Source organism: Artemia sp. Qi Xiang Cuo, chromosome 1 (assembly GCF_049724085.1).
Source record: "Artemia sp. Qi Xiang Cuo chromosome 1, ASM4972408v1, whole genome shotgun sequence".
NCBI lineage: Eukaryota > Metazoa > Arthropoda > Branchiopoda > Anostraca > Artemiidae > Artemia > Artemia sp. Qi Xiang Cuo.
Window position 1 is genome coordinate 27,100,359 of NC_142794.1, and position 25,085 is coordinate 27,125,443.

At 30.1% G+C, this 25,085-nt stretch overlaps 1 protein-coding gene across 3 annotated transcripts in view; it reads left to right on the forward strand.

The window, feature by feature from the left end:
* LOC148956166 (uncharacterized) overlaps positions 1-4,727 on the forward strand; it is a 49,598-nt gene extending 44,871 nt beyond the window's left edge. For 2 of the 3 annotated variants that reach the window (XM_089096386.1, XM_089096481.1), the window contains exons 6-7: positions 1,530-1,652; positions 4,510-4,727. In XM_089096386.1, coding sequence (XP_088952512.1) covers positions 1,530-1,652; positions 4,510-4,586 — 200 coding nt within the window. In that variant the 3' untranslated portion in view covers positions 4,587-4,727. The remainder of the gene's footprint in view (positions 1-1,529; positions 1,653-4,509) is intronic. The other variant, XM_089096437.1, reaches the window with a different exon arrangement.
* Positions 4,728-25,085: the final 20,358 nt, after the last annotated feature.

Consider the following 25,085-nt stretch of genomic DNA (forward strand, 5'->3'; position numbering starts at 1 on the left):
CAATTATATCAATGAAAGTGCTCCTTCGGTTGAAGCGTACAGGTTATCTTGCATTACATGTCTAATGTCAGTTTTGATCTCAACACACAATCATTATATTTAAAAGATTTTAATGATGGAAATATTTAACTATCCTAAATAGCAAACAAGCAATTTAGCAAATTTGTATAAACGGTTCATACAATTAAAAAACTAAAATAATTGAAACATTTCATTCATTAAAGTGCGTAGGTTCAATCGGATCTCACTCACTATAGATAAATTTATTTTAATTTTCAGTTTAAAAATAGCTAATTACCCTTTATAAGGCTTACATAATAACATTTAATAATCAATTCAGGATAATAGGAAAACAGTAGGTTCTGATAAGTTTATCCATAAAAAAAAAAAGAAAAAAATTAATAGTAAAGACTGACATCTAGCCCTACACTATACTCTATTAACCATACTCAAGGCTATGGTAATCTCATGTGATTACTTTTTTCAAAAAATTAAATATAGACCCTAGATGAACAAAATCAGTAAAAAGAAAGGATAGGAAAAGAAATTCTGGAAATTGTTCGAGAAAATAATTTGAAGAAATTTTTCTTAGATTACCAAGGACATCAAAATGCAAACATTTTTTGCTCCCTGGACACATCTTAGATCTATTATAGCCATAAATTCGCAATCTTCTATTATATTTCGGTTGGTTGTTCTAAAATTATAAAGTCTTAAGGGCTTTCGGCATTTTTGGCAGCGTTTCCACGTTTAAGAGTAAAAGGAATAAACAATAATAAATTAAATTTGACAAGGCTGTTGCTCTTAAAAATTCAAAAATTACCTATAAGGTAACTTTGCTGATTTTTCCTTCATGCTTACTTTTTCCAAGTACGGAGCCTGTTACTAAAAAAAAAAAAAAAAAAAAAAAAAAAAAAAAAAAAACGTCACTACACATGGTGGTTTTTTCATTAAAATTGATTTGTTGTTGTTTCTAATTTAAAATAAAGGTTGTTTAAATTTCCACTTAAGCAATTCTAGCAATCCTATTTCTTTCTCATAGTCCGTGATACTTCGGGTGGCAGCGATTTTTTGTTGTTGTGAAAGTGTATAGAAAAAGACCATAGACCTTTTCCCTGAAGGTACAAAAAAGAATTTTTGGGGACTGGCTAAAGAAACGATTCCATTGAAATAGTTTTATATGGCGTACATAATGTATAGTATTTCAGGAAGAAATTTTCGGCTTATTCTGAAGGGGATTCACAATATCCTATAAACAGCTTTTTTTTAGTGGAGGATAAAAAAGAATATTTCTGAGTTGTGGTTAAACGAAGTATTCCTCTACAATAGCCTAATACGCAACATATTACATGCAGTTCTTCAACGAAAAACATGAAGTCTTTTATAAGGACTATGCAAAATATTGTTATAAAACTAATACTGCTTATGAAACATGAAAAAAAGGGTAAAAGCCCTCAATTTAGAGCCTTAGGAAAAATAATCAACAGTAAAGAGAAGTCTGTTTTCTTATGATTCTAGGACTTTTACAGATTTTCCAGGTTCTTTCAATCTAGAAGATCCGGGTGAGCAAATTCCAGATATAAATAATCACGAAAAGATTGAAGCTCAAGTTGGCTGGCCTTCATTATCAGAAAGTGAAGTTTTGCACATAGGTAACTCCATTTGTCAATCGATTTCACTTCCAAATTCATAAACACTGAATTTATATATGAGTTTCTAAATATTTTGTATATCAGTGCGTTTCTCAATTTATTAAGTAAAAAAGAAAGTATTGTTTCATCAAATGAAGGCCAAGAGCGACGTTAAAACTTAAAACATACATCATTAAATCTATACCTAAGGGACAACCGCGACTCCCTTTTAATAACCCTCTGCCTAAAAACTAAAACTAAATGCACATCAATTATCCTCCTCCCCCCACATTTTAAGCTATGAACACTTTGAACAAAGATCTACTTGGAGGGGGGCAGCTGAAAAGGACATGGGAGTGGGACTAGTTAATTTCCATCACTTTTAAATCTTAAAAAGTGTGCTCGAACTTTCAATTTCTAGTGAAATGAACTTCCTTCAAAGCTGGGGATATATTATAGCGGGTCTGCATGGAAAATGTGTTATATACAATTATTCTGCATATTATAAAGTAAGAGTTGTTTTCTAACTTCAAACTGTCCGAATAATCTTCGTTTTCATCCTGACAGAATTTCGCCTCCTCAGCGTTCATATACCCGTTTCATCACGTTCCATCATATACTTACCAAAAATACATTCTTCCAAATGAAGGAAGGTTAGAGGTTTAATCAACATTCATCAGAGTATTCAACTAATTTGTCCGAAGTACCTCTCACGGAGGACTAAAAGAAATGGGCCTAAAAAGTTTCTCTTATGTCGCAGCTACTTCTTTCTCCTTTATATTCCCCTTAATTTGCCGATCAATCACTTGGACTATCTGTCTTAGCTTTTTCTACAATTAGCTATGTCTTGATGCCTGCAAAATACTTGATTTTCAATTCAAAATATAGGGACTCGGTCGATTCTCCATTATCGAGTCCGCTGAGTTCCATCAAATAGTTGGTTTGCAATACAATGCACTGCCTCTAGACATTTGTTCATAGGATAAACAGTCTATATTAACGAACAATACAATACAATGCGCTGCTCTCTAGTCATTTGTTCATAAAATAAACAGTCTATAATAACGATTTTTTTAAGGACTGCATGTATATATAGTGATGAATATTATGTCACGTGCCTAATGACTTTTGAAACTAGGAGGCACCATAAATGGCATTTCAACAAGTCCAAGAATTTTGTTCGATAGTATTTCAGCTTAATCAAGCCAACATTTTTGTTTTGCAATACAAAATGCCAGAGATCAGTTGTTTTCTGTAGTGTAATCTTTTTACCGGAAAAATGAGAACTAGATGCTTTAATTTTCGTTCGAATGAGCCCTTATTAAATATCTACAACTACTGGTTTGATACGACTTCCCTTATGAAAAAAGGACAAAAACATTTGCGTGACGATCCTTCTCCTGATAAACGGGAAACTTGATGCCTGTATTAACAGTTGCTTTCTGTTTTTTGGCATGTTGAGTTTCATTACATAATTTTGATTAATATCATGAAACTTTTAGAAACGGTTGAACCTTATTTAATAAAATTATAAATATATTCCAAAACCCCTTGACGACCAATTAAAAATTAATTAATTTAATGCAATCAAATTCATCATAAATAATGGTTTCTGTTGGTGTATAGATTTTAATCAAACCCTATTTTTATAGCTTTGTTTTCTATTGGGAAGCGTTGTTCTTTGCTTACAATTTGATACTACGAACCGCAAGATCTAAAGCTTCCTTAAGCGAAACAGAGCATGCTACTCCCTTTTTTTAAGTCTTGTGTTTTCAATCAAGTTTAATAATCGCATGACAGTGCCTTGAGAATAATATCATCCTTGAAAAAATGAACCCCATGAAATGTTACCCCCAACTTATATTAAAATGACAATTTAGGGTTATAATTTTTACGTTTTTCAAGTTGAGTTTTTCGACCAAAACTCACGTTCTGTTCCGGAATTCTTTGAATAAATTCTTTCTTATAGATGATGCCTCTCCCCTTTTCACCAACTTCTTGTCTTTTATGTTACGCTTACAATTTTATTGTATCAAAACGGAAGCTGTCACACTGCATCATTATTATTACATGCTTAGCTCGAAACAGTTCCTTAGAATCAAGGAAGATTAAGAGGAGTAGGAATTCCATTACCTTCAGCTGCTCAATCTTCAGCTCCTCCTATATTCATCTGACGTTTTTCTGGAGGTAAGAGGATTTGGGCCTAAAAATACAAATTTGAGGCTTCAGCCCCTTCTTACCAACAAAAAGATCAACTAGCAGTCCTCCGTAATATCTGAGGTGCAAGTATGCAACATAAACAGTTTTTGGAACCTGGAATGAATAAATTCAGATAACAAAATACAAAGGGAGGGCTCGCTCAAACAGAAACTGAAATTTTTAGGACCCCTTCACAAAATAGATAAGCCCTAGCAAGACAGGGTTTCCAGCAGTCTTATGGATGAAAACAACAATGTTTGTCCAAAACAGGATCCAAATTCTGTTAATTTGGTATTCTGAGGTAGCCAATCGTCTTAAAATTATATAAAAACTATCAATTCAACATCCCAGTTCCAAAGGCCATAATACCACCTCTTTGGGCCAAACATTGCTGTTTTCATTAAAAAAAAGTAGACGATTTTCTGATATATTAAGCTTCATATTGTAAATTCCATGAAGATTATTTCTCTTATTCGAAGGTTTACTCTTTTGTTCTAAAAGTCAGGAAAAATTTCTTTGGAAAAATTTCTAAGTTCTGGACAACGAGTTTTTGCTACTGTTAGGCCATATCAGTCCTTTCTAACAGTTTTCTACCAAAAACAGTTCAAAAGGCAATGCTACTGAAAAAAGTTATATAACCAATTCACAAAAGTAAATAATTATACATATTATTTTTCAGCTAATTGGAGCTCCCATAGCATTCTATCATTGGTTCTGATCTCAACAACGATCCTTTCTACATTGTTTATCTTATGATATATTTCAAGCCTATCACCTTGTAGTATAATGTGCATACTGTAAATTTACTGTATAGGAAGATAAGTTTCATTAAAGCTCTGTGGAACAGGTCATATTGCATATCTTACTGATGTTATAAATGTTTTCAATAAATTTTAATACAAATATTTGGTACTATCACTTGTTTTTGTACCTAATAAAAATAAATAGAAAACAAGTTTTTTTCCCATTTAAGAAAGGAGCACAACTAAAACTTAAAACTATACTAAAGTATCCTCTGCGTCCGTTGGTCTCAGGGTTGCCGCCCCTGGTGATTTATCATTATTTCTTGTGAATTTTTATATTACCTGAAAAAGTCGATTACTGAAGAAAATCACTAAAATCTAGGGTCTTTTCACCGGGTGGCAACCCTGGGGGGTCTCTCAACTCCGTTTTTTTTTTTTTTGTACAAACCTTGAATAGAGATTTAGTGCAATAAACTTGGACATTTCTCAGATCCGCCAATTCAATTCCCCCAAAAATGAAAAATATCCTCATCATCTTCCCCGCACATCGGGCAAGGGGCTGGGTTAACACTAAGACCCTTAAATTTCCTCTCTCTTTCCCCAATATCAATCTACCCTCCCCTAAAATTCAAAATCCATTTTATTTCTTCCCGTTTCAACCCAAATTTAAAATGAATTTCTTCCCCCCACGTGTCCTTCACCGTACAATACAGACTCAGAAATCCCGAGGCCTCCTTCCGAGCCTACCACTGCTGTATTCCTTGCTCGTGTAACCTTTCTTTTAAAGTCTTTTGATTATAAGTTTTAACGTCACTCAAGGTTATATTCAAGGTTATGCAAGTAATTGCATCTCAGGGGTAAATGCATTTTGTGCACGGCTGCAACCACTCTGGAGAGTGACAACAGCTAAAATGGCTTTATGGCATCATTAGCAATGATAAAACTGACGCCAGTCCGTTTCTGAATTGAATGAATCATTACTGGATGAATGAATCATTACGATATAGTTTGAAGTGGGTGCTACATCATTTGTCACAAATTGTTTAATTATACTGTGGTTTGATCTTTTGAGCCTTAGAGTTGAAAGTTTATCCGTTCTAATGTAAATCATTGGCTATAAAACTGAGGGTATATAATTGTTTTCCCCATTCCCTTTTTTGGCTTGAAATATGAAATTCATTTAATAATGAAAAAAGAGCTATGAGTGACAACCTAACCTAATTAGTAGGTTGGATTTAATCTTATCAACACTCTTGGTCTTTACAGCGAAATTTTACAGTTATATAACAATAAGCCTAGAAAAGGAAATGGAATATTATATTCTCAAATACGGAGAAAGCACTGATCATTTTACCTAAGCTAAACTCTACATCACATTGTTTTAATGTTTAAAAACTACCGTTTCCTATTTAGAAAATATCGTTTGCGCAGTAAATGGGGAACTCTCAACTCCCCAAGTACATATATGGCACACTTAATGCGAATTTTGTTTTTCCATATTAAGGAAGACCAGAGGAAAAGGGCTCTCCATTCATATTGACCCTAAGCCTCTTTAAAGGAACTCTCTAAAATTCGAGTGTAAAAGGTTATTTTTGAAGCCATTTGTAGCCCTCCTCCAATAAAATCCACTTAACGTTAAACTAATCCCTCGTGCACAACTATGCATTAACTGTTAGTTCCGATTAGGTAAACATTCTTAATAATAATAGTTCTAATTGTATAGACTTCATAATTGTTTAGGGATGAATACACCATATTCTTCTAGTAGGGTTTTTTGGATTGGGAGGTTGTAAAAATATATTTAAAGAAGAAAAGAAGGATTTATTGAAAAAAAAACATTTCAACAATTAATTATTGCTTCCTCCCCTTAAAAGCAAGGCTTGTCCGTGGGGGAGGTAGAGAAAACAAAATCCTTAAAACAAAGAACACTTGGCCACTGACACCACTAATACCATCACACTAAACAATAAATACAAAATAATATTATATATTATACTTCCTCTGGGAACATCATATCAACAAAACCCCCACGATAAATAATTCAATCAATCAGTCAAAACTCATATTCAGCAAAAAGCAGGTCCTTAATGATTTTTCTAAAAATATTGGGGCCACCAATAGTCTTAATATCACTATTCAAGCTATTCCATTTCCGCGTACCTCTATAAAAAACAGAAAAACATGAACGGGAAGATATACCTCTAGGTACACAGAAGTCCGCCCTACTCCTTGTATCATGAGAATGAACAGTTGACCAAATGGACAATAAATCACCAAAACAACGAGGCTGAACATCCTGCTGCAGTCCAAAAATAAACCACAATACATAGAATTCACGAAGGCCTGCAGCCGGCAAAATTTTTTAAAGTGGATAAATTTCTCGAACAGACATACGTGGAGATATACCGGCTAAAATTCTTACTGCATGATTTTGTAGAACTCTTATTAGTTTTAGGATAGAAGAAAAAGTAGAGAGCCAAATACTCGAACAATAAAGTATATACGGCTTCATTAAAGAAAAATAAAGATGGCGAAGGACAGACTTGGGAAAACAAGGTTGGAGTTTCTTCATTATACCGAGATTTCTTGCCAGAATTTTACTAGTTAAATTTACATGTTCCTTAAAAGATAAAGTTTCATCAAGTTCAATCCCAAGGTATTTAAAAGACGCAGTCCGTTTTATAACGCCATTGGGCATATCTAATTCCTTGATCCATGGGTAAAAGTTTGATGATCGCGAGAAAATAATAGAGTTAGACTTAGCCATGTTAACCCTTAATTTATTTACCCTCAGCCATGCTATAATTCTATTAACTGATTCCTTCATGGAAATCTGCAGCAGCTCCGCTGTCTTACCTGTGCTAATAGCTGTTGTGTCATCAGCAAAAAGTGAAACTGTTTCATTAGTCGGGTTTACCGTTAGTTCATTTATTCTATAGCAAAACTTATTTAGACAATTCGGTAAATCATTAATAAATATCAAGAATAATATAGGACCGAGAACTGATCCTTGCGGAACACCTATTTCAATACGCTTTTTTTCGGAAGAAGAATCATTTAGTTAGACATACTGATAACGACTACGTAAAAAACTTCTTAAAAAATTTAATGATTTACCCCTCAAACCATACACCTCACATTTCTTAAGTAGAAGTTCATGATCCACAGTGTAGAAAACTTTCATCAGATCTAAAAATATAGCACCTATTTTAAAATCTTTATCTAATACATCATTAATAATAGTTGTCAAATAAATCATCGCCTGTTCCGTTGTCCTTTTTCTACAGGAACCCAAATTGTGTTTCTACCAGTAACTTATGATCATCCAAAAAACTCATCATTCGAATACTAAAACACTTCTCTAAAACACGGGAAATGATGGGCAAAACAGATATCGGTCTATAGTTTCCTGGGTCATTTTTAATACCACCTTTATGAATTGGGGTTATACGGGCAACTTTTAAACAGTCTGGGAATTTTCCTTGAAGAAAACAATCATTAATTAACCCACATAAGACTTCAGATATAACAGGAAAAATACATTTAAGTGTTTTTAAAGTAATATGGTCGCTACCAGATGAATTACTACGCAACCCATAAATAATTCTTTTAATTTCATCAACTGTTAGAAGTCTAAGGTGAAGAGATACATCAATCGGGTCCCTCAGTAAGGACTCGAACGTTGGATCACCACTATCAGGTACAACTGACAGCTTAATTCAGACCAATATTCGAAAAATAACTTTAAAATTCATTGCATATGTCCTTTTCAGAATTCAAAGTTTTTATTAGTCCCCAGGTTTTTTTAGGGCATCCTTCGACCTCCTTAAACTTTTTCTCAAAATATTTCTTTTTTGCATTTTAAAAATTTTTTTTCAACCCATTTCGATAAATTTTGTATATTTGCTTATTTTCTTGTGTGGGGTATTTATTTGGCTCTAAACAATTTATCTCTTACATTTATTTGCTTCAAAATCACAGGACTAATCCAAGGTTTTTTACTTGAGTGCTTTCTATTAAATGGTTTCAATATGACTACTTGACTTATTAAACTCTGCAACTTTTCATAAAATAAAACAAACATTGAATTTGCGTCCTGAACTTCGCCTAGAACATCGTACCAATCCACCTTTTCTATATCATTTTTAAGTTTTACCATCGCATTTTACTGATTACTGGAATCCTTGATTTTTTGCCTTTAACCACCTTCGTGACAGTTCTAAAGCTAGCTGAAACTCCAAAGTGGTCAGATACATCGTTGATAAGGACCCTGGGAAGACTCAAGGGTGCATTAGAAAGGATGTTATCCAGAAGCTTAGCTGATGTTCCCGTAATTCTTGTAGGGATAATTTTTGACTGATCTATAAGGTCAATATTAAAATCCCCCAGAATAAAACATGGCATAGAGCTAATCGGAAGTTTCGTTAATTGTTCTTCAAATAGGTCCATAAAGTCTTGGAGCAGGCTCTGTGGAGGCCTATATACTACAACAATACAAAAGTTCAAATTCTCTCTAGTTATATGTAGAACAAAACACTCGCAACTTTTCTCTCTATATATTGTAAGATCTTCTCTTATTGAAACCTTATAATAAGCCTGAATAAAAGCTGTTAGGCCTTCATGTTGGTAATACTCTCGGTTACTTACATATAAAGTGCAACCACGGATATCTAGTAATTGCGAGTTATTATCATTTAACCACGTTTCAGTTAAAACGATCACCTGAAAGACATTAGTATTTATTAATTTCGATAAAATTATGCGCAGAATTCAATCCCTGACAATTCAAAAGAAAAATGTTAAGGCCAAAATGGCCCCTATCACAATACAAGAGTAGTGTCCCTTCTTTAAAAATGCACCTTGATGGTTCATTTGTGAAAATCTCAGTAGCATTAATATCTAAATTTCTATTTATCCTTTCATTAAACTGGCTGGAAAAATCAAACCTTCGACTTTCAAGTTGCAGGACATTGCTGTTCCACAGCAGGTTGGACAAGCAGGTTGTCCTCGTCTGGGGTGGGAGGATGTCATAAAGAAATATTTAAAGGAAATGGGAACTTCGTGGGCGGGTGTAAAAAGGTAGGCTTTGAATAGATTGGGATGGAGGAGGAGCATGCGTAGCTGTGTTGGCCTCAGGCGGTTTCGTACTGTGGTGAGTTGTTAGCAGTAGTAGTAGTAGTATCCAATAAAACAGTACAGCTTGGATAGCCATAAGTCGTTTTGAAGAAAAGTAGCTAGTTCACATTTTCGTTCGGTTAAGAATATAATACTTAAACTTTGGCCCCTTAACAACCATGTTACTTCTGCATGTAATAATAAGGTTGTATAGACGGAATCCACATAACAGTAATTCTTGTCTGATAATTATTTCCGAAAAAATTGCATCCTTCAAAATATTTATGGGAAGATGTAGGCGTTACAGGTCAAAAACGAGTTGTGCATCTATCAGTTTCCGGTTTTAAGGGTCGCTTACTTTGACAAATCTTGTCTTTAGGGAATGCCTCCCTACCCTTCCAAGGAAAGGTAATTTATTCAAAGAATATATATATATATATATATATATATATATATATATATATATATATATATATATATATATATATATATATATATATATATATATATATATATATATATATATATATATATATATAATATATAATACACAAAAAATATATATATATATATATATATATATATATATATATATATATATATATATATATATATATATATATATATATATATATATATATATATATATATATATATATATATATATATATATATATATATATATATATATATATATATATATATATATATATAAGTAGTAATCAAGGTTATACTTTGCTTGCGTATATAGCAATTTCAACTTTATTTGCTTGCGTCTCTACACCTTTTCAAAGAGGTTCAGAGCTCCCTCACATAATGGAATTTGAGGGTCGATAAAGTGAAATTATGTCACTATTCTAGACTAGAGAAGCTCTACACCTTTTCAAAGAGAATATTGTAGCTATGGAATCTGGTTAATAGCCTGTAGCTTCAAGGTATCGGAGATCTCGCCCCAGTATCGCATATACTATTAGAGATATCAAAATGATATCTCATTTGCATTAAGCTAGCTCAATTTGTGACCGATAAGGGGTCGAAAAATGACATTTAATCACTGCTAAGCCTTTTGTTATTGCTAGGGGATTACCCAATTCACTTCTTAGTGTTAACTGACAGAGTTCCAAATACGAACATTTTGAAATGCATACAGGTTTTTTGTTTGTTTAGCATCTGCAAAAAAGGGGTAATTAGTGATTGGTTAATTTTTTAACATGAAATCTCTGAATAAAATATTTGTGGAGGGATGGGATGATGGGAGAAGGATTTCTTAGAGTACTTATAGTGCTGTACTATGGGTCGACTTGCTAGCGAAAAAAAAAAAAAACTGTGCATAAATTCTTGATTTTTTGTCGTGTTATTTAGGTAATAATGGAACATTTAGTATTTTTTCTAATGTAAGTGTTTTCTTAAGAAAATGGCCCATCTGTAACAAATATAGCCTTAGCTAGTTAAAACTGCGCATAAATTCTTGATTTTTTGTCGTGTTACTTAGGTAATAATGGAACATTTAGTATTTGTTTCTAATGTAAGTGTTTTCTTAAGAAAATAGCCCATCTTTAACAAATATAGCCTTAGCTATTTAAAACTGCGCATAAATTCCTGATTTTTTGTCGTGTTACTTAGGTAATAATGGGACATTTAGTATTTTTTTCTAATGTAAGTGTTTTCTTAAGAAAATGGACCATCTATAACAAATATAGCCTTAGCTAGTTAAAACTACGCATAAATTATTGATTTTTTTTCTTGTTAATTTGGTATTAATGGAACATTTGTTATTTTTTCTAATGTAAGTGTTTTCTTAAGAAAATGGCCCATCTGTAACAAATATAGCCTTAGCTAGTTAAAACTGCGCATAAATTCTTGATTTTTTGTCGTGTTAATTAGGTAATAATGGAACATTTAGTATTTTTTCTAATATAAGTGTTTTCTTAAAAAAATGGCCCATCTTTAACAAATATAGCCTTAGCTAGTTAAAACTGCGAATAATAAAACTGTGCATAAATTCTTGATTTTTTGTCGTGTTACTTAGGTAATAATGGAACATTTTTTATTTTTCTAATGTAAGTGTTTTCTTAAGAAAATGGCCCATCTGTAACAAATATAGCCTAAGCTAGTTAAAACTGCGCATAAATTCTTGATTTTTTGTCGTGTTACTTAGGTAATAATGGAACATTTAGTATTTTTTTCTAATGTAAGTGTTTTCTTAAGAAAATGGCCCATCTTTAACAAATATAGCGTTAGCTAGTTAAAACTGCGCATAAATTATTGATTGTTTTTCGTGTTAATTATGTAATAATGGGAAATTTATTATTTTTTTTCTAATGTAAGTGTTTTCTTAAGAAAATGGCCCATCTTTAACAAATATAGCCTTAGCGAGTTAAAACTACTCATAAATTCTTTATTTTTTGTCGTGTTACTTAGGTATTAATGGAACATTTAGTATTTTTTCTAATGTAAGTGTTTTCTTAAGAAAATGGCCCATCTGTAACAAATATAGCCTTAGCTAGTTAAAACTGCGCATAAATTCTTGATTTTTTGTCGTGTTAATTAGGTAATAATGGAACATTTAGTATTTTTTCTAATATAAGTGTTTTCTTAAAAAAATGGCCCATCTTTAACAAATATAGCCTTAGCTAGTTAAAACTGCGAATAATAAAACTGTGCATAAATTCTTGATTTTTTGTCGTGTTACTTAGGTAATAATGGAACATTTTTTATTTTTTTAATGTAAGTGTTTTCTTAAGAAAATGGCCCATCTGTAACAAATATAGCCTTAGCTAGTTAAAACTGCGCATAAATTCTTGATTTTTTGTCGTGTTACTTAGGTAATAATGGAACATTTAGTATTTTTTCTAATTTAAGTGTTTTCTTAACAAAATGGCTAATCTTTAACAAATATAGCCTGAGCTAGTTAAAACTGCGCATAAATTCTTGATTTTTTGTCGTGTTACTTATGTAATAATGGGGCATTTCGTATTTTTTTTCTAATGTATGTGTTTTATTAAAAAAATGGCCCATCTTTAACAAATATAGCCTTAGATAGTTAAAACTGCCCATAAATTCTTGATTTTTTGTCGTGTTACTTAGTTAATAATGGCACATTTATTATTTTTTCTAATGTAAGTGTTTTCTTAAGAAAATGGCCCATCTTTAACAAATATAGCCTTAGCTAGTTAAAACTGCGAATAAATTCTGGATTTTTTGTCGTGTTACTTAGGTAATAATGGAACATTTAGTATTTTTTCTAATGTAAGTGTTTTCTTAAGAGAATGGCCCATCTTTAACAAATATAGCCTTAGCTAGTTAAAACTGTGAATAAATTCTTGATTTTTTGTCGTCTTACTTAGGTAATAATGGAACATTTAGTATTTTTTCTAATGTAAGTGTTTTCTTAAGAAAATGGCCCATCTTTAACAAATATAGCCTTAGCTAGTTAAAACTGTGCATAAATTCTTGATTTTCTGTCGTGTTGCTTAGATAATAAATAAAAATTTATTTTTTTTTCATATTGTAAGTGTTTTTTTAAGAAAATGGCACATCTTTAACATATATAGACTTAGCTAATTAAAACTGCGCATAAATTCTTGATTTTTTTGTCATTTTACTTAGGTAATAAAGGAACATTTAGTATTTGTTTTTTCTAATGTAAGTGTTTTTTTAAGAAAATGGCCCATCTTTAACAAATATAGCCTTAGCTAGTTAAAACTGCGCATAAATTCTTGATTTTTTGTCATGTTACTTAGGTAATAATGGAACATTTAGTATTTTTTCTAATGTAAGTGTTTTTTCTTAAGAAAATGACCCATCTTTAACAAATATAGCCTTAGCTAGTTAAAACTGTGCATAAATTCTTGATTTTTTGGTAAGTGTTTTCTTAAGAAAATGGCCTATCTTTACAAAATATAGCCTAAGCTATTTTTTTCTAATGTAAGTGTTTTCATAAGAAAATGGTCCATCTTTAAAAAATAAAGCATTAGTTAATTAAAACTGCGCATAAATTCTTGATTTTCTGTCGTGTTACTTAGGTAATAATGGAACATTTAGTATTTTTTCTAATGTAAGTGTTTTCTTAAGAAAAAGGCCCATCTTTAACAAATATAGCCTTAGCTAGTTAAAACTGCGAATAAATTCTTGATTTTTTGTCGTGTTACTTATTACACGACATAAGAAAACACTTATGCTAAGTGTTTTCTTATGTCAAAAAATCAAGAATTTTTTGTCGTGTAATAACACGACAAAAAATTAAACTTCGCATAAATTTATGCGCAGTTTAAAATACTAAAAGGAACATTTAGTATTTTTTCTAATGTAAGTGTTTTTTTAAGAAAATAGTCCATCTTTAACAAAAATAGCCTTAGCTAGTTAAAACTGCGAATAAATTCTTGATGTTTTTTTGTGTTACTTAGGTAATAATGGAACAGTTATTATTTTTTATAATGTAATTGTTTTATTAAGAAAATTTCACAACATTAAAAAAAATAGAATTATAAAGTTAAAACTGCGCATAAATTTTTGATTTTTTGTCTTGTTACTTAGGTAATAAAGGAAAATTTAGTATTTTTTTCTAATGTAAGTGTTTTTTTAAGAAAATGGCCCATCTTTAACAAATATAGCCTTAGCTAGTTAAAACTGCGCATAAATTCTTGATTTTTTGTCGTGTTAATTAGGTAATAATTGAACATTTAGTATTTTTTCTAATGTAAGTGTTTTCTTAAGAAAATGGCCCATCTTTAACAAATATAGCCTTAGCTAGTTAAAACTGCGAATAATAAAACTGTGCATAAATTCCTGATTTTTTGTCGTGTTACTTAGGTAATAATGGAACATTTAGTATTTTTTCTAATGTAAGTGTTTTCTTAATAAAATGGCTCATCTTTATCAAATACAGCCTTAACTAGTTAAAACTTCACATAAATTCTTTATTTTTTGTCGTGTTACGTAGTTAATAATAGAACATTTAGTATTTTTTTTCTAATCTAAGTGTTTTCTTAAGAAAATGGCCCATCTTTAACAAATATAGCCTTAACTAGTAAAAACTGCGCATAAATTCTTGATTTTTTGTCGTGTTACTTAGGTAATAAAGGAACATTTAGTATTTTTTTCTAATGTAATTGTTTTCTTAAGAAAATGGTCCATCTTTAACAAATATAGCCTTAGCTAGTTAAAACTGCGCATAAATTCTTGATTTTTCGTCGTGTTACTTAGGTAATAATGGAACATTTAGTATTTTTTCTAATGTAAGTGTTTTCTTAAGAAAATGGCCCATCTTTAACAAATATAGCCTTAGCTAGTTAAAATTGCGAATAAATTCTTGATTTTTTGTCGTGTTACTTAGGTAATAATGGAACATTTAGTATTTTTTCTAATGTAAGTGTTTTCTTAAGAAAATGGCCCATCTTTAACAAATATAGCCTTAGATAGTTAAAACTGCGAATAAATTCTCTATTTTTTGTCGTGTTACTTAGGTAATAATGGAACATTTAATATTTTTTATAATTTAAGTGTTTTCTTAAGAAAATGGCCCATCTTTAACAAATATAACCTTAGCTAGTTAAAACTGCGCATAAATTCTTGATTTTTTGTCGTGTTACTTAGGTAATAATGGAACATTTAGTATTTATTTTCATGTAAGTGTTTTTTTAAGAAAATGGCCCATCTTTAACAAATATAGCCTTAGCTAGTTAAAACTGCGCATAAATTCTTGATTTTTTGTCTTGTTGCTTAGATAATAAAGGAACATTTAGTATTTTTTCCTAATGTAAGTGTTTTTTAAGAAAATGGCACATCTTTAACAAATATAGCCTTAGCTAGTTAAAACTGCGCATAAATTCTTGATTTTTTTGTCATTTTACTTAGGTAATAAAGGAACATTTAGTATTTTTTTCTAATGTAAGTGTTTTCTTAAGAAAATGGTCCATCTTTAACAAATATAGCATTAGCTATTTAAAACTGAGCATAAATTCTTGATTTTTTGTCGTGTTTCTTATGTAATAATTGACTATTTATTATTTTTTCTAATGTAAGTGTTTTTTCTTAAGAAAATGGCCCATCTTTAACAAATATAACCTTAGCTTGTTAAAACTGCACATAAATACTTGATTTTTTGGTAAGTGTTTTCTTAAGAAAATGGCCAATCTTTAACAAATATAGCCTTAGCTATTTTTTCTAATTTTAGTGTTTTCTTTAGAAAATGTCCCATCTTTAAAAAAAAGAGAATTATTGAGTTACAACTGTGCATAACTCATTGATTTTGTGTCGTGTTGCTTAGGTAATAAGCGAAAATTTAGTATTTTTTTCTAATGTAATTGTTTTCTTAAGAAAATGGCCCATCTTTAACAAATATAGCCTTAGCTAGTGAAAATTGCGCTAAATTCTTGATTTTTTGTCGTGTTACTTAGGTAATAATGGAACATTTAGTATTTTTTCTAATGTAAGTGTTTTCTTAAGAAAATGGCCCATCTTTAACAAATATAGCCTTAGCTATTTAAAACTGCGAATAAATTCTTGATTTTGTGTTGTTTTACTTACGTAATATTTGCACATTTATTATTTTTTCTAATTTAAGTGTTTTATTTAGAAAATGTCCCATCTGTATCCAACATAGACTTATCTAGTTAAAAATGAGAATAAATTTTTGATTTTTTGTATTGTTACTTAGGTAATAAAGGAACATTTAGTATTTTTTTCTAATTTAAGTGTTTTTTTAATAAAATGGCCCATCTTTAACAAATATAGCCTTAGCTAGTTAAAACTGCGCATAAATTCTTGATTTTTTTTGTCATGTTACTTATTTAATAAAGGAACATTTAGTATTTTTTTCTAATGTAAGTGTTTTCTTAAGAAAATGGCCCATCTTTAACTATTATAACCTTAGCTAGTTAAAACTGCGCATAAATTCTTGATTTTTTGGTAAAAGTTTTCTTAAGAAAATCGCCCATCTTTAAAAAATATAGCCTTAGTTATTTTTTCTAATGTACGTGTTTTCTTAAGAAAATGGCCCATCTTTAACAAATATAGCCTTAGCTAGTTAAAACTGCGCATAAATTCTTGATTTTCTGTCGTGTTGCTTAGGTAATAATAGAACATTTTGTATTTTTTCTAATATAAGTTTCTTTCTTCAGAAATTCCCACTGGGGGTTTTATGACTCCTCCCCACAATGAATTCAGATGGTTTTAGGACTCATCTCACTAGCCATATGTCCATTCAACCTTGAGCGAAGGTATAAAAGTTTGATGAAGTATTTCTCTACTTAACAACAACATTAATAGCCTCCAAAATGATAGGACTGTATGACACAGAATTTATCGGATTGAAAAAATCATCTTGTGGTGTTATATTCGAATGTGCATTTTTATTATTGTCTATGGATCTCGAAGAAATTGATTGTTATAATTGGATAGTGAACTATAATCTGTTTGAGTATGATAAAATCTTGTGGAGTACTACATTACGTTATATAAACTGACTGGAATTTTAGGATAGAGTGATTACCCCACTTAATAATACTGGTCAGGAACTGAGAAATGTTTAGGAGGAAGTCAGTGAAATTTGCAGCTTTTTCGGGATTGAAGCACTCTACGTAAAGGGTAATGTACCTACAGATAAAGTTTTATTTCAAAAGTGTGACCCAAGGATTCCACTTTTCAATCTAGAAGAGTTTAAGTGTCCTAAATTTGGAGGGGGTTATCACCGTCCTGAAGACGAGGTTATGTTCTTCGCGCAGTGGATACCTAAGGACATACCTGATCATGATAAATCCATAAGACATGGTAAAAAAAAAAACTATTCTATATCATGGGATCATCGTTTCTGGATGTTTAAGTGTGAACTATAAGTACTATTTTTATTTAAATAAGTGGTTTTGTTTTTGTTTTTTTTCTAAAAAAAAAATATGTTTATCCGTTTAAGCAATAAATATACGTCAGATTAACCCATCTTTATTCTTTATAATAATTTTATTAATTTAATTAAATTATTAAGAAATTGTAAGTAAATAACAATATCTTTATTGAATTCGCTTCCTAGACACAATAAAGATATTTAATTCAAGAAATCATAATAAAATCGCAAGTAAGTAATAAAGTCTTTATTTGTTTCACCTATTGGATACACAAAACTGAAATTTCATTCAAGAAATTATGAAGGAATTGTAAATAGGTAACACACTCATTCTTGAAGTCACCTCTTGTATACACAATGCAGAAATTTCATTTAAGAAATTATCAAAAATTGTAAGTAAGTAGCAAATTATTTCTTGAATTCGCCTCCTGGATAAATAAAAAAAGACATTTCATTCAAGAAATTATGACAAAATTCTAAGTAAGCAACAAAATATTTTTTGAAGTTACCTCATGGATACACAATGCAGAAATTTCATTTAAAAAATTATCAAAAATTGTAAGTAAGTAGTAAATTCTTTCAAAAATATGTTAATACATTTAAGCAATAAATATCTTTAAGCTTAACCCGTCTTTATTATTTAGAATAGTTTTATTCATTTCATTAAATTATGAAGAAATTGTAAGTAAGTAACAATAGCTTTTTTGAATAGGTAACACACTCATTCTTGAAGTCACCTCTTGTATACACAATGCAGAAATTTCATTTAAAAAATTATCAAAAATTGTAAGTAAGTAGCAAATTCTTTCTTGAGTTCGCCTCCTGGATAAATAAAAAAAGACATTTCATTCAAGAAATTATGACGAAACTCTAAGTAAGCAACAAACTCTTTCTTGAAGCTACCTCATGGATACACAAAGCAGAAATTTCATTTAAGAAATTATCAAAAATTGTAAGTAAGTAGCAAATTCTTTCAAAAATATGTTAATACGTTTAAGCAATAAATATCTTTAAGCTTAACCTGTCTTTATTCTTTAGAATAGTTTTATTCATTTCATTAAATCATAAAGAAATAGTAAGTAAGTAACAATAGCTTTCTTGAATTCGCTTCCTGGACACAATACAGATATTTAATTCAAGAAATCATAATAAAATCGCAAGTAAGTAATAAAGTCTTTATTGTTTTGACCTATTGGATGCAGAATACTGAAATTTCATTCAAGAAATTATGAAGGAATTGTAAATAGGTAACACACTCATTCTTGAAGTCACCTCTTGTATACACAATTCAGAAATTTCATTTAAGAAATTATCAAAAATTGTAAGTAAGTAGCAAATTCTTTCTTGAATTCGCCTCCTGGATAAATAAAAAAGACATTTCATTCAACAAATTATGACAAAATTATAAGTAAGCAACAAACTCTATCTTGAAGTTACCTCATGGATACACAATGCAGAAATTTCATTCAAGAAACTATCAAAAATTGTAAGTAAGTAGCAAATTCTTTCTTGAATTCGCCTCCTGGGTAAATAAAAAAGACATTTCATTCAAGAAATTATGACAAAATTCTAAGTAAGTAACAAACTCTTTTTTGAAGTTACCTCATGGATACACAATGCAGAAATTTCATTTAAGAAATTATGAAAAAATTGTAAGCAAGTAACAAACTCTTTCATGAAGTCACCTCGTGGATACACAATGCAGAAATTTCATTAAAGAAATTATGAAAAAATTGTAAGTAAGTAGCAAATTCTTTCTTGAATTCACTTGCTGGATAAACAAAAAAGACATTTCGTTCAAGAAATTATGACAAAATTCCAAGTAAGTAACAAACTCTTTATTGTTTTCATGACTTACATACACGATATAGAAATTTAATTCAAGAAATTATGAAAAAATTCTCAGTAAGTAACAATTTCTTTCTTGAAGTCAACTCTTGGATATGTAATACGGAAATTTCATTTAAGAAATTATGAAAAAGCTCTAAGCAAGTAACAAACTCTTTCCTGAAGTCACCTCTTGGATACACAATGCAGAAACTTCATTTAAGAAACTATGAAAAAATTGTAAGTAAGTAACAAATTCTTTCTTGAAGTCACCTCTTGGATACACAATACAGAAATTTCATTAAATAAATTATGAAAAAATTGTAAGTAAGTAGCAAATTCTTTCTTGAATTCACCTGCTGGATAAACAAAAAGACATTTCGTTCAAGAAATTATGACAAAGTTCTAAGTAAGTAACAAACTCTTTATTGTTTTCCCAACTTAGATATACGATGTAGAAATTTAATTCAAGAAATTATGAAAAAATTCTCAATAAGTAACTATTTCTTTGTTGAAGTCAAATCTTGGATACACAATACAGAAATTTCATTCAAGAAATTATGAAAATATTTGTAAGTAAGTAAAAAACTCTTTATTGATTTCAACACTTGGATATACAGTACAGATACTTCATTCAAGAAATTATGAAAAAAATTGCAAGCAAGTAACTTTTTTTTTCTCTTTATCACAAACAATTTTCACTTAGCTCCACGACGTAGAAATTTAATTCAAGAAATTATGAAAAAACTTCTCAGTAAGTAACAATTTCTTTCTTGAAGTCAACTCTTGGATACACAATACGGAAATTTCATTCAAGAATTATGAAAATATTTGTAAGTAAGTAACAAGCTCTTTATTGATTTCACCTCTTGAATATACAGGACAGATACTTCATTCAAGAAACGTGATTAAACACATTTTGAAACTACATGCTATTTGCTTGCCTTTCCTTGGCACCTTTCCAAACGAGCGGGGATTCCCCACTGGTTCCTACACATTGCAAAAAAGTGAGCAGTACGAAAACTCCACGTTTTCAACCAGACTGGTTTTTTAGACAACACCCATTTTTTAGGGACCAATCAGAGACAACGGAGGTTGCTCAATATACAATAACTTGATTGGTGATTGGTTACACAACACGACGGCGCATACATAGTGAGAGAGACATGCAAAGTCGACATTGCTTTATTTCATTTTTTTTAAGGTTAAGTTTAAGGTTAAGGTTAAGAAGGGGGTTATCACCGTCCTGAAGACGAGGTTAGGTTCTTCGCGCAGTGGATACCTAAGGACATACCTGATCGTGATAAATCCATAAGACATGGTAAAAAAAAAACTATTCTATATCATGGGATCATCGTTTCTGGATGTTTAAGTGTGAACTCTAAGTACTATTTTTATGTAAATATGTGCTGTTGTTTTTTTTTTTTAAAAAAAAAATATGTTAATACGTTTAAGCAATAAATATATTTAATATTAAACAGTACTTATTATTAATAATATTTCTATGAATTTAATTAAATTATGAATATATTTTAATTAAGTAGAAATTTATTTCTTGAATTCGCTTCCTGGAAACAATACAGATATTTATTTCAATAAATAATAATAAAATCGCAAGTAAGTAATAAAGTGTTTATTGTTTTCACATATTGGATGCACAAAACTGAAATTTCATTCAAGAAATTATGAAGGAATTGTAAATAGGTAACACACTCATTCTTGAAGTCACCTCTTGTATACACCATGTAGAAATTTCATTTAAGAAATTATCAAAAATTGTAAGTAAGTAGCAAATTCTTTCTTGAATTCGCCTCCTGGATAAATAAAAAGACATTTCATTCAAAAAATTATGACAAAATTCTAAGTAAGCAACAAACTCTTTCTTGAAGTTACCTCATGGATACACAATGCAGAAATTTCATTTAAGAAATTATCAAAAATTGTAAGTAAGTAGCAAATTCATTCAAAAATATGTTAATACGTTTAAGCAATAAATATCTTTAAGCTTAACCCGTCTTTATTCTTTAGAATAGTTTTATTCATTTCATTAAATTATTTCATTTTTTTTAAGGTTAAGTAAGACGAGGTTACGGGCGCGCACGGAACCTAGTCTAAATTAACCTTAAAAAAAATGAAATAAAGCTATGTCGACTTTGCATGTCTCTCTCACTATGTACTTGGTGTTTATTCAAAAAGCGAGGATTTCTGTTAAATAAATAATTCTTATACCTTTTAAAATAACTTTACGGGGTTTTAGGAATAAAACATTAAGTTAGGAATAACTTTACGGGCAAGTTGACAAAGCTTTATTTTATTTTTTAAGTTTAATTTATACGAAGTGACGTGCGCGCACGTACATTCGAATAAAATAAACTTAAAAAAATGAAATAAAGCTATGTCGACTTTGCATGTCTCTCTCACGCTGTATGCGCCGTCGCGGTGTGTAACCAATCACCAGTCAAGTTATTGTATATTGAGCAACCTCCGCTGTCTCTGATTGGTCCCTTAAAAATGGGTGTTGTCTAAAATACCAGTCTGGTTGAAAACGTGGAGTTTTCGTACGGCTCACTGTTTTGCAATGTGTAGGAACCAGTGGGGAATCCCCGCTCGTTTGGAAAGGTGCCAAGGAAAGGCAAGCAAATAGCATGTATTTTCAAAACGTGTTTAATCACGTTTCTTGAATGAAGTATCTGTACTGTATATTCAAGAGGTGAAATCAATAAAGAGCTTGGTACTTACTTACAAATATTTTCATAATTTCTTGAAAGAAATTTCCGTATTGTGTATCCAAGAGTTGACTTCAAGAAAGAAACTGTTACTTACTGAGATTTTTTTCTTAATTTCTTGAATTAAATTTCTACATCGTGTAGCTAAGTGAAAATTTTTTGTGATAAAGAGAAAAAGAACAGTCTGGTTGAAAACGTGGAGTTTTCGTACTGCTCACTTTTTTGCAATGTGTAGGAACCAGTGGGGAATCCCCGCTCGTTTGGAAAGGTGCCATGGAAAGGCAAGCAAATATCATGTAGTTTCAAAACGTGTTTAATCACGTTTCTTGAATGAAGGATCTGTACTGTATATTCAATAAGTGAAATCAATAAAGAGCTTGTTACGAGAATTGTTTCATAATTTCTTGAATTAAATTTCTACATCGTGTTGCTAAGTGAAAATTGTTTGTGATAACAAGAGAAAAAAAACAGTCTTGTTGAAAACGTGGAGTTTTCGTACTGCTCACTTTTTTGCAATGTGTAGGAACCAGTTGGGAATCCCCGCTCGTTTGGAAAGGTGCCAAGGAAAGGCAAGCAAATAGCATGTATTTTCAAAACGTGTTTAATCACGTTTCTAGAATGAAGTATCTGTACTGTATATTCAAGAGGTGAAATCAATAAAGAGCTTTGTACTTACTTACAAATATTTTCATAATTTCTTGAATGAAATTTCCGTATTGTGTATCCAAGAGTTGACTTCAAGAAAGAAATTGTTACTTACTGAGAATTTTTTCATAATTTCTTTTATGAAATTTCTGTATTGTGTATCCAAGAGGTGAATTCAGGAAAGAGTTTGCTACTTACTTACAATTTTTTCATAGTTTCTTAAATAAAGTTTCTGTATTGTGTATCCAAGAGGTGACTTCAAGAAAGAATTCGTTACTTGCTTACAATTTTTTCATAATTTCTTAAATGAAATTTCCATATTGTATATCCAAGAGTTGACTTCAAGAAAGAAATTGTTACTTACTGAGAATGTTTTCATAATTTCTTGAATTAAATTTCTACATCGTGTATGTAAGTCATGAAAACAATTAAAAGTTTGTTATTTACTTATAATTTTGTCATGATTTCTTGAATGAAATGACTTTCTTGTTTATCCAGGAGGTGAATTAAAGAGAGAATTCACTACTTACTTGAGATTTTTTCATAATTTGCTTAATGAAATTAAAGCATTGTGTATCAATGAGGTGACTTCATGAAAGAGTTTGTTACTTGCTTACAATTTTTTCATAATTTCTTAAATGAAATTTCTGCATTGTGTATCCATGAGGTAACTTCAAGAAAGAGTTTGTTACTTACTTAGAATTTTGTCATAATTTCTTGAATGAAATGTCTTTTTTATTTACCCAGGAGGCAAATTCAAGAAAGAATTTGATACTTACTTACAATTTTTGATAATTTCTTAAATGAAATTTCTGCATTGTGTATCCATGAGGTAACTTAAAGAAAGAGTTTGTTGCTTACTTGGAGATTTGTCATAATTTCTTTTACGAACTTTTTTTTTTGTTTATCCAGGGAGCGAATTCAAGAAATAATTTGCTACTTACTGACAATTCTTTATATTTTCTTAATTTAAATTTATGCTTTGTATATACAAGAGGTGACCTCAAGAATGACTTTGTTACCTATTTAGAATTCCTTCATAATTTTTTGAATGAAATTTCAGTATTGTATATCCAATAGGTGAAAACAATAAAGACTTTATTACTTACTTGCGATTTTATTATGATTTCTTGAATTAAATATCTGTATTGTGTCCAGGAAGCGAATTCAAGAAAGCTATTGTTACTTACTTACTATTTCTTCATGATTTAATGAAATGAATAAAACTATTCTAAAGAATAAAGACAGGTTAAGCTTAAAGATATTTATTGCTTAAACGTATTAACATATTTTTGAAAGAATTTGCTACTTACTTAAAATTTTTGATAATTTCTTAAATAAAATTTCTGCATTGTGTCTAACTGAACTGACTTCAGGAAAGAGTGCGGTGCTTACGTAGAATTTCGTCATAACTTCGTTAACGAAAATTCTTTTGTGTTGACTAAGGGAGTCAATTCAAGAAAGAGTATTCTACTTACTTACTATTTTTTATAATTTTTTAAATTAAACTTCTGCTTTGTGTATCCACGAGGTGACCTCAAGAATGAGTGTATTACCTATTCAAGAAAGCTATTGTTACTTACTTACAATTTCTTCATAATTTAATGAAATGAATAAAACTATTTTAAAGAATAAAGACGGGTTAAGCTTAAAGATATTTATTGCTTAAACGTATTAACATATTTTTGAAAGAATTTGCTACTTACTTACAATTTTTGATAATTTCTTAAATGAAATTTCTGCATTGTGTATCCATGAGGTAACTTCAAGAAAGAGTTTGTTGCTTACTTAGAATTTTGTCATAATTTCTTTAATGAAATGTCTTTTTTTATTTATCCAGGAGGTGAATTCAAGAAAGAATTTGCTACTTACTTACAATTTTTGATAATTTCTTAAATGAAATTTCTGCATTGTGTATACAAGAGGTGACTTCAAGAATGAGTGTGTTACCTTTTTACAATTCCGTCATAATTTCTTGAATGAAATTTCAGTATTGTGTATCCAATAGGTGAAAACAATAAAGACTTTATTACTTACTTGTGATTTTATTATGATTTCTGGAATTAAATATCTGTATTGTGTGCAGGAAGCGAATTCAAGAAAGCTATTGTTACTTACTTACAATTTCTTCATAATTTAATGAAATGAATAAAACTATTCTAAAGAATAAAGACGGGTTAAGCTTAAAGATATTTACTGCTTAAACGTATGAACATATTTTTTTTTGAGAAAAAAAAACACCACATATTTACATAAAAATAGTACTTAGAGTTCACACTTAAACATCCAGAAACGATGATCCCATGATATAGAATAATTTTTTTTTTACCATGTCTTATGGATTTATCATGATCAGGTA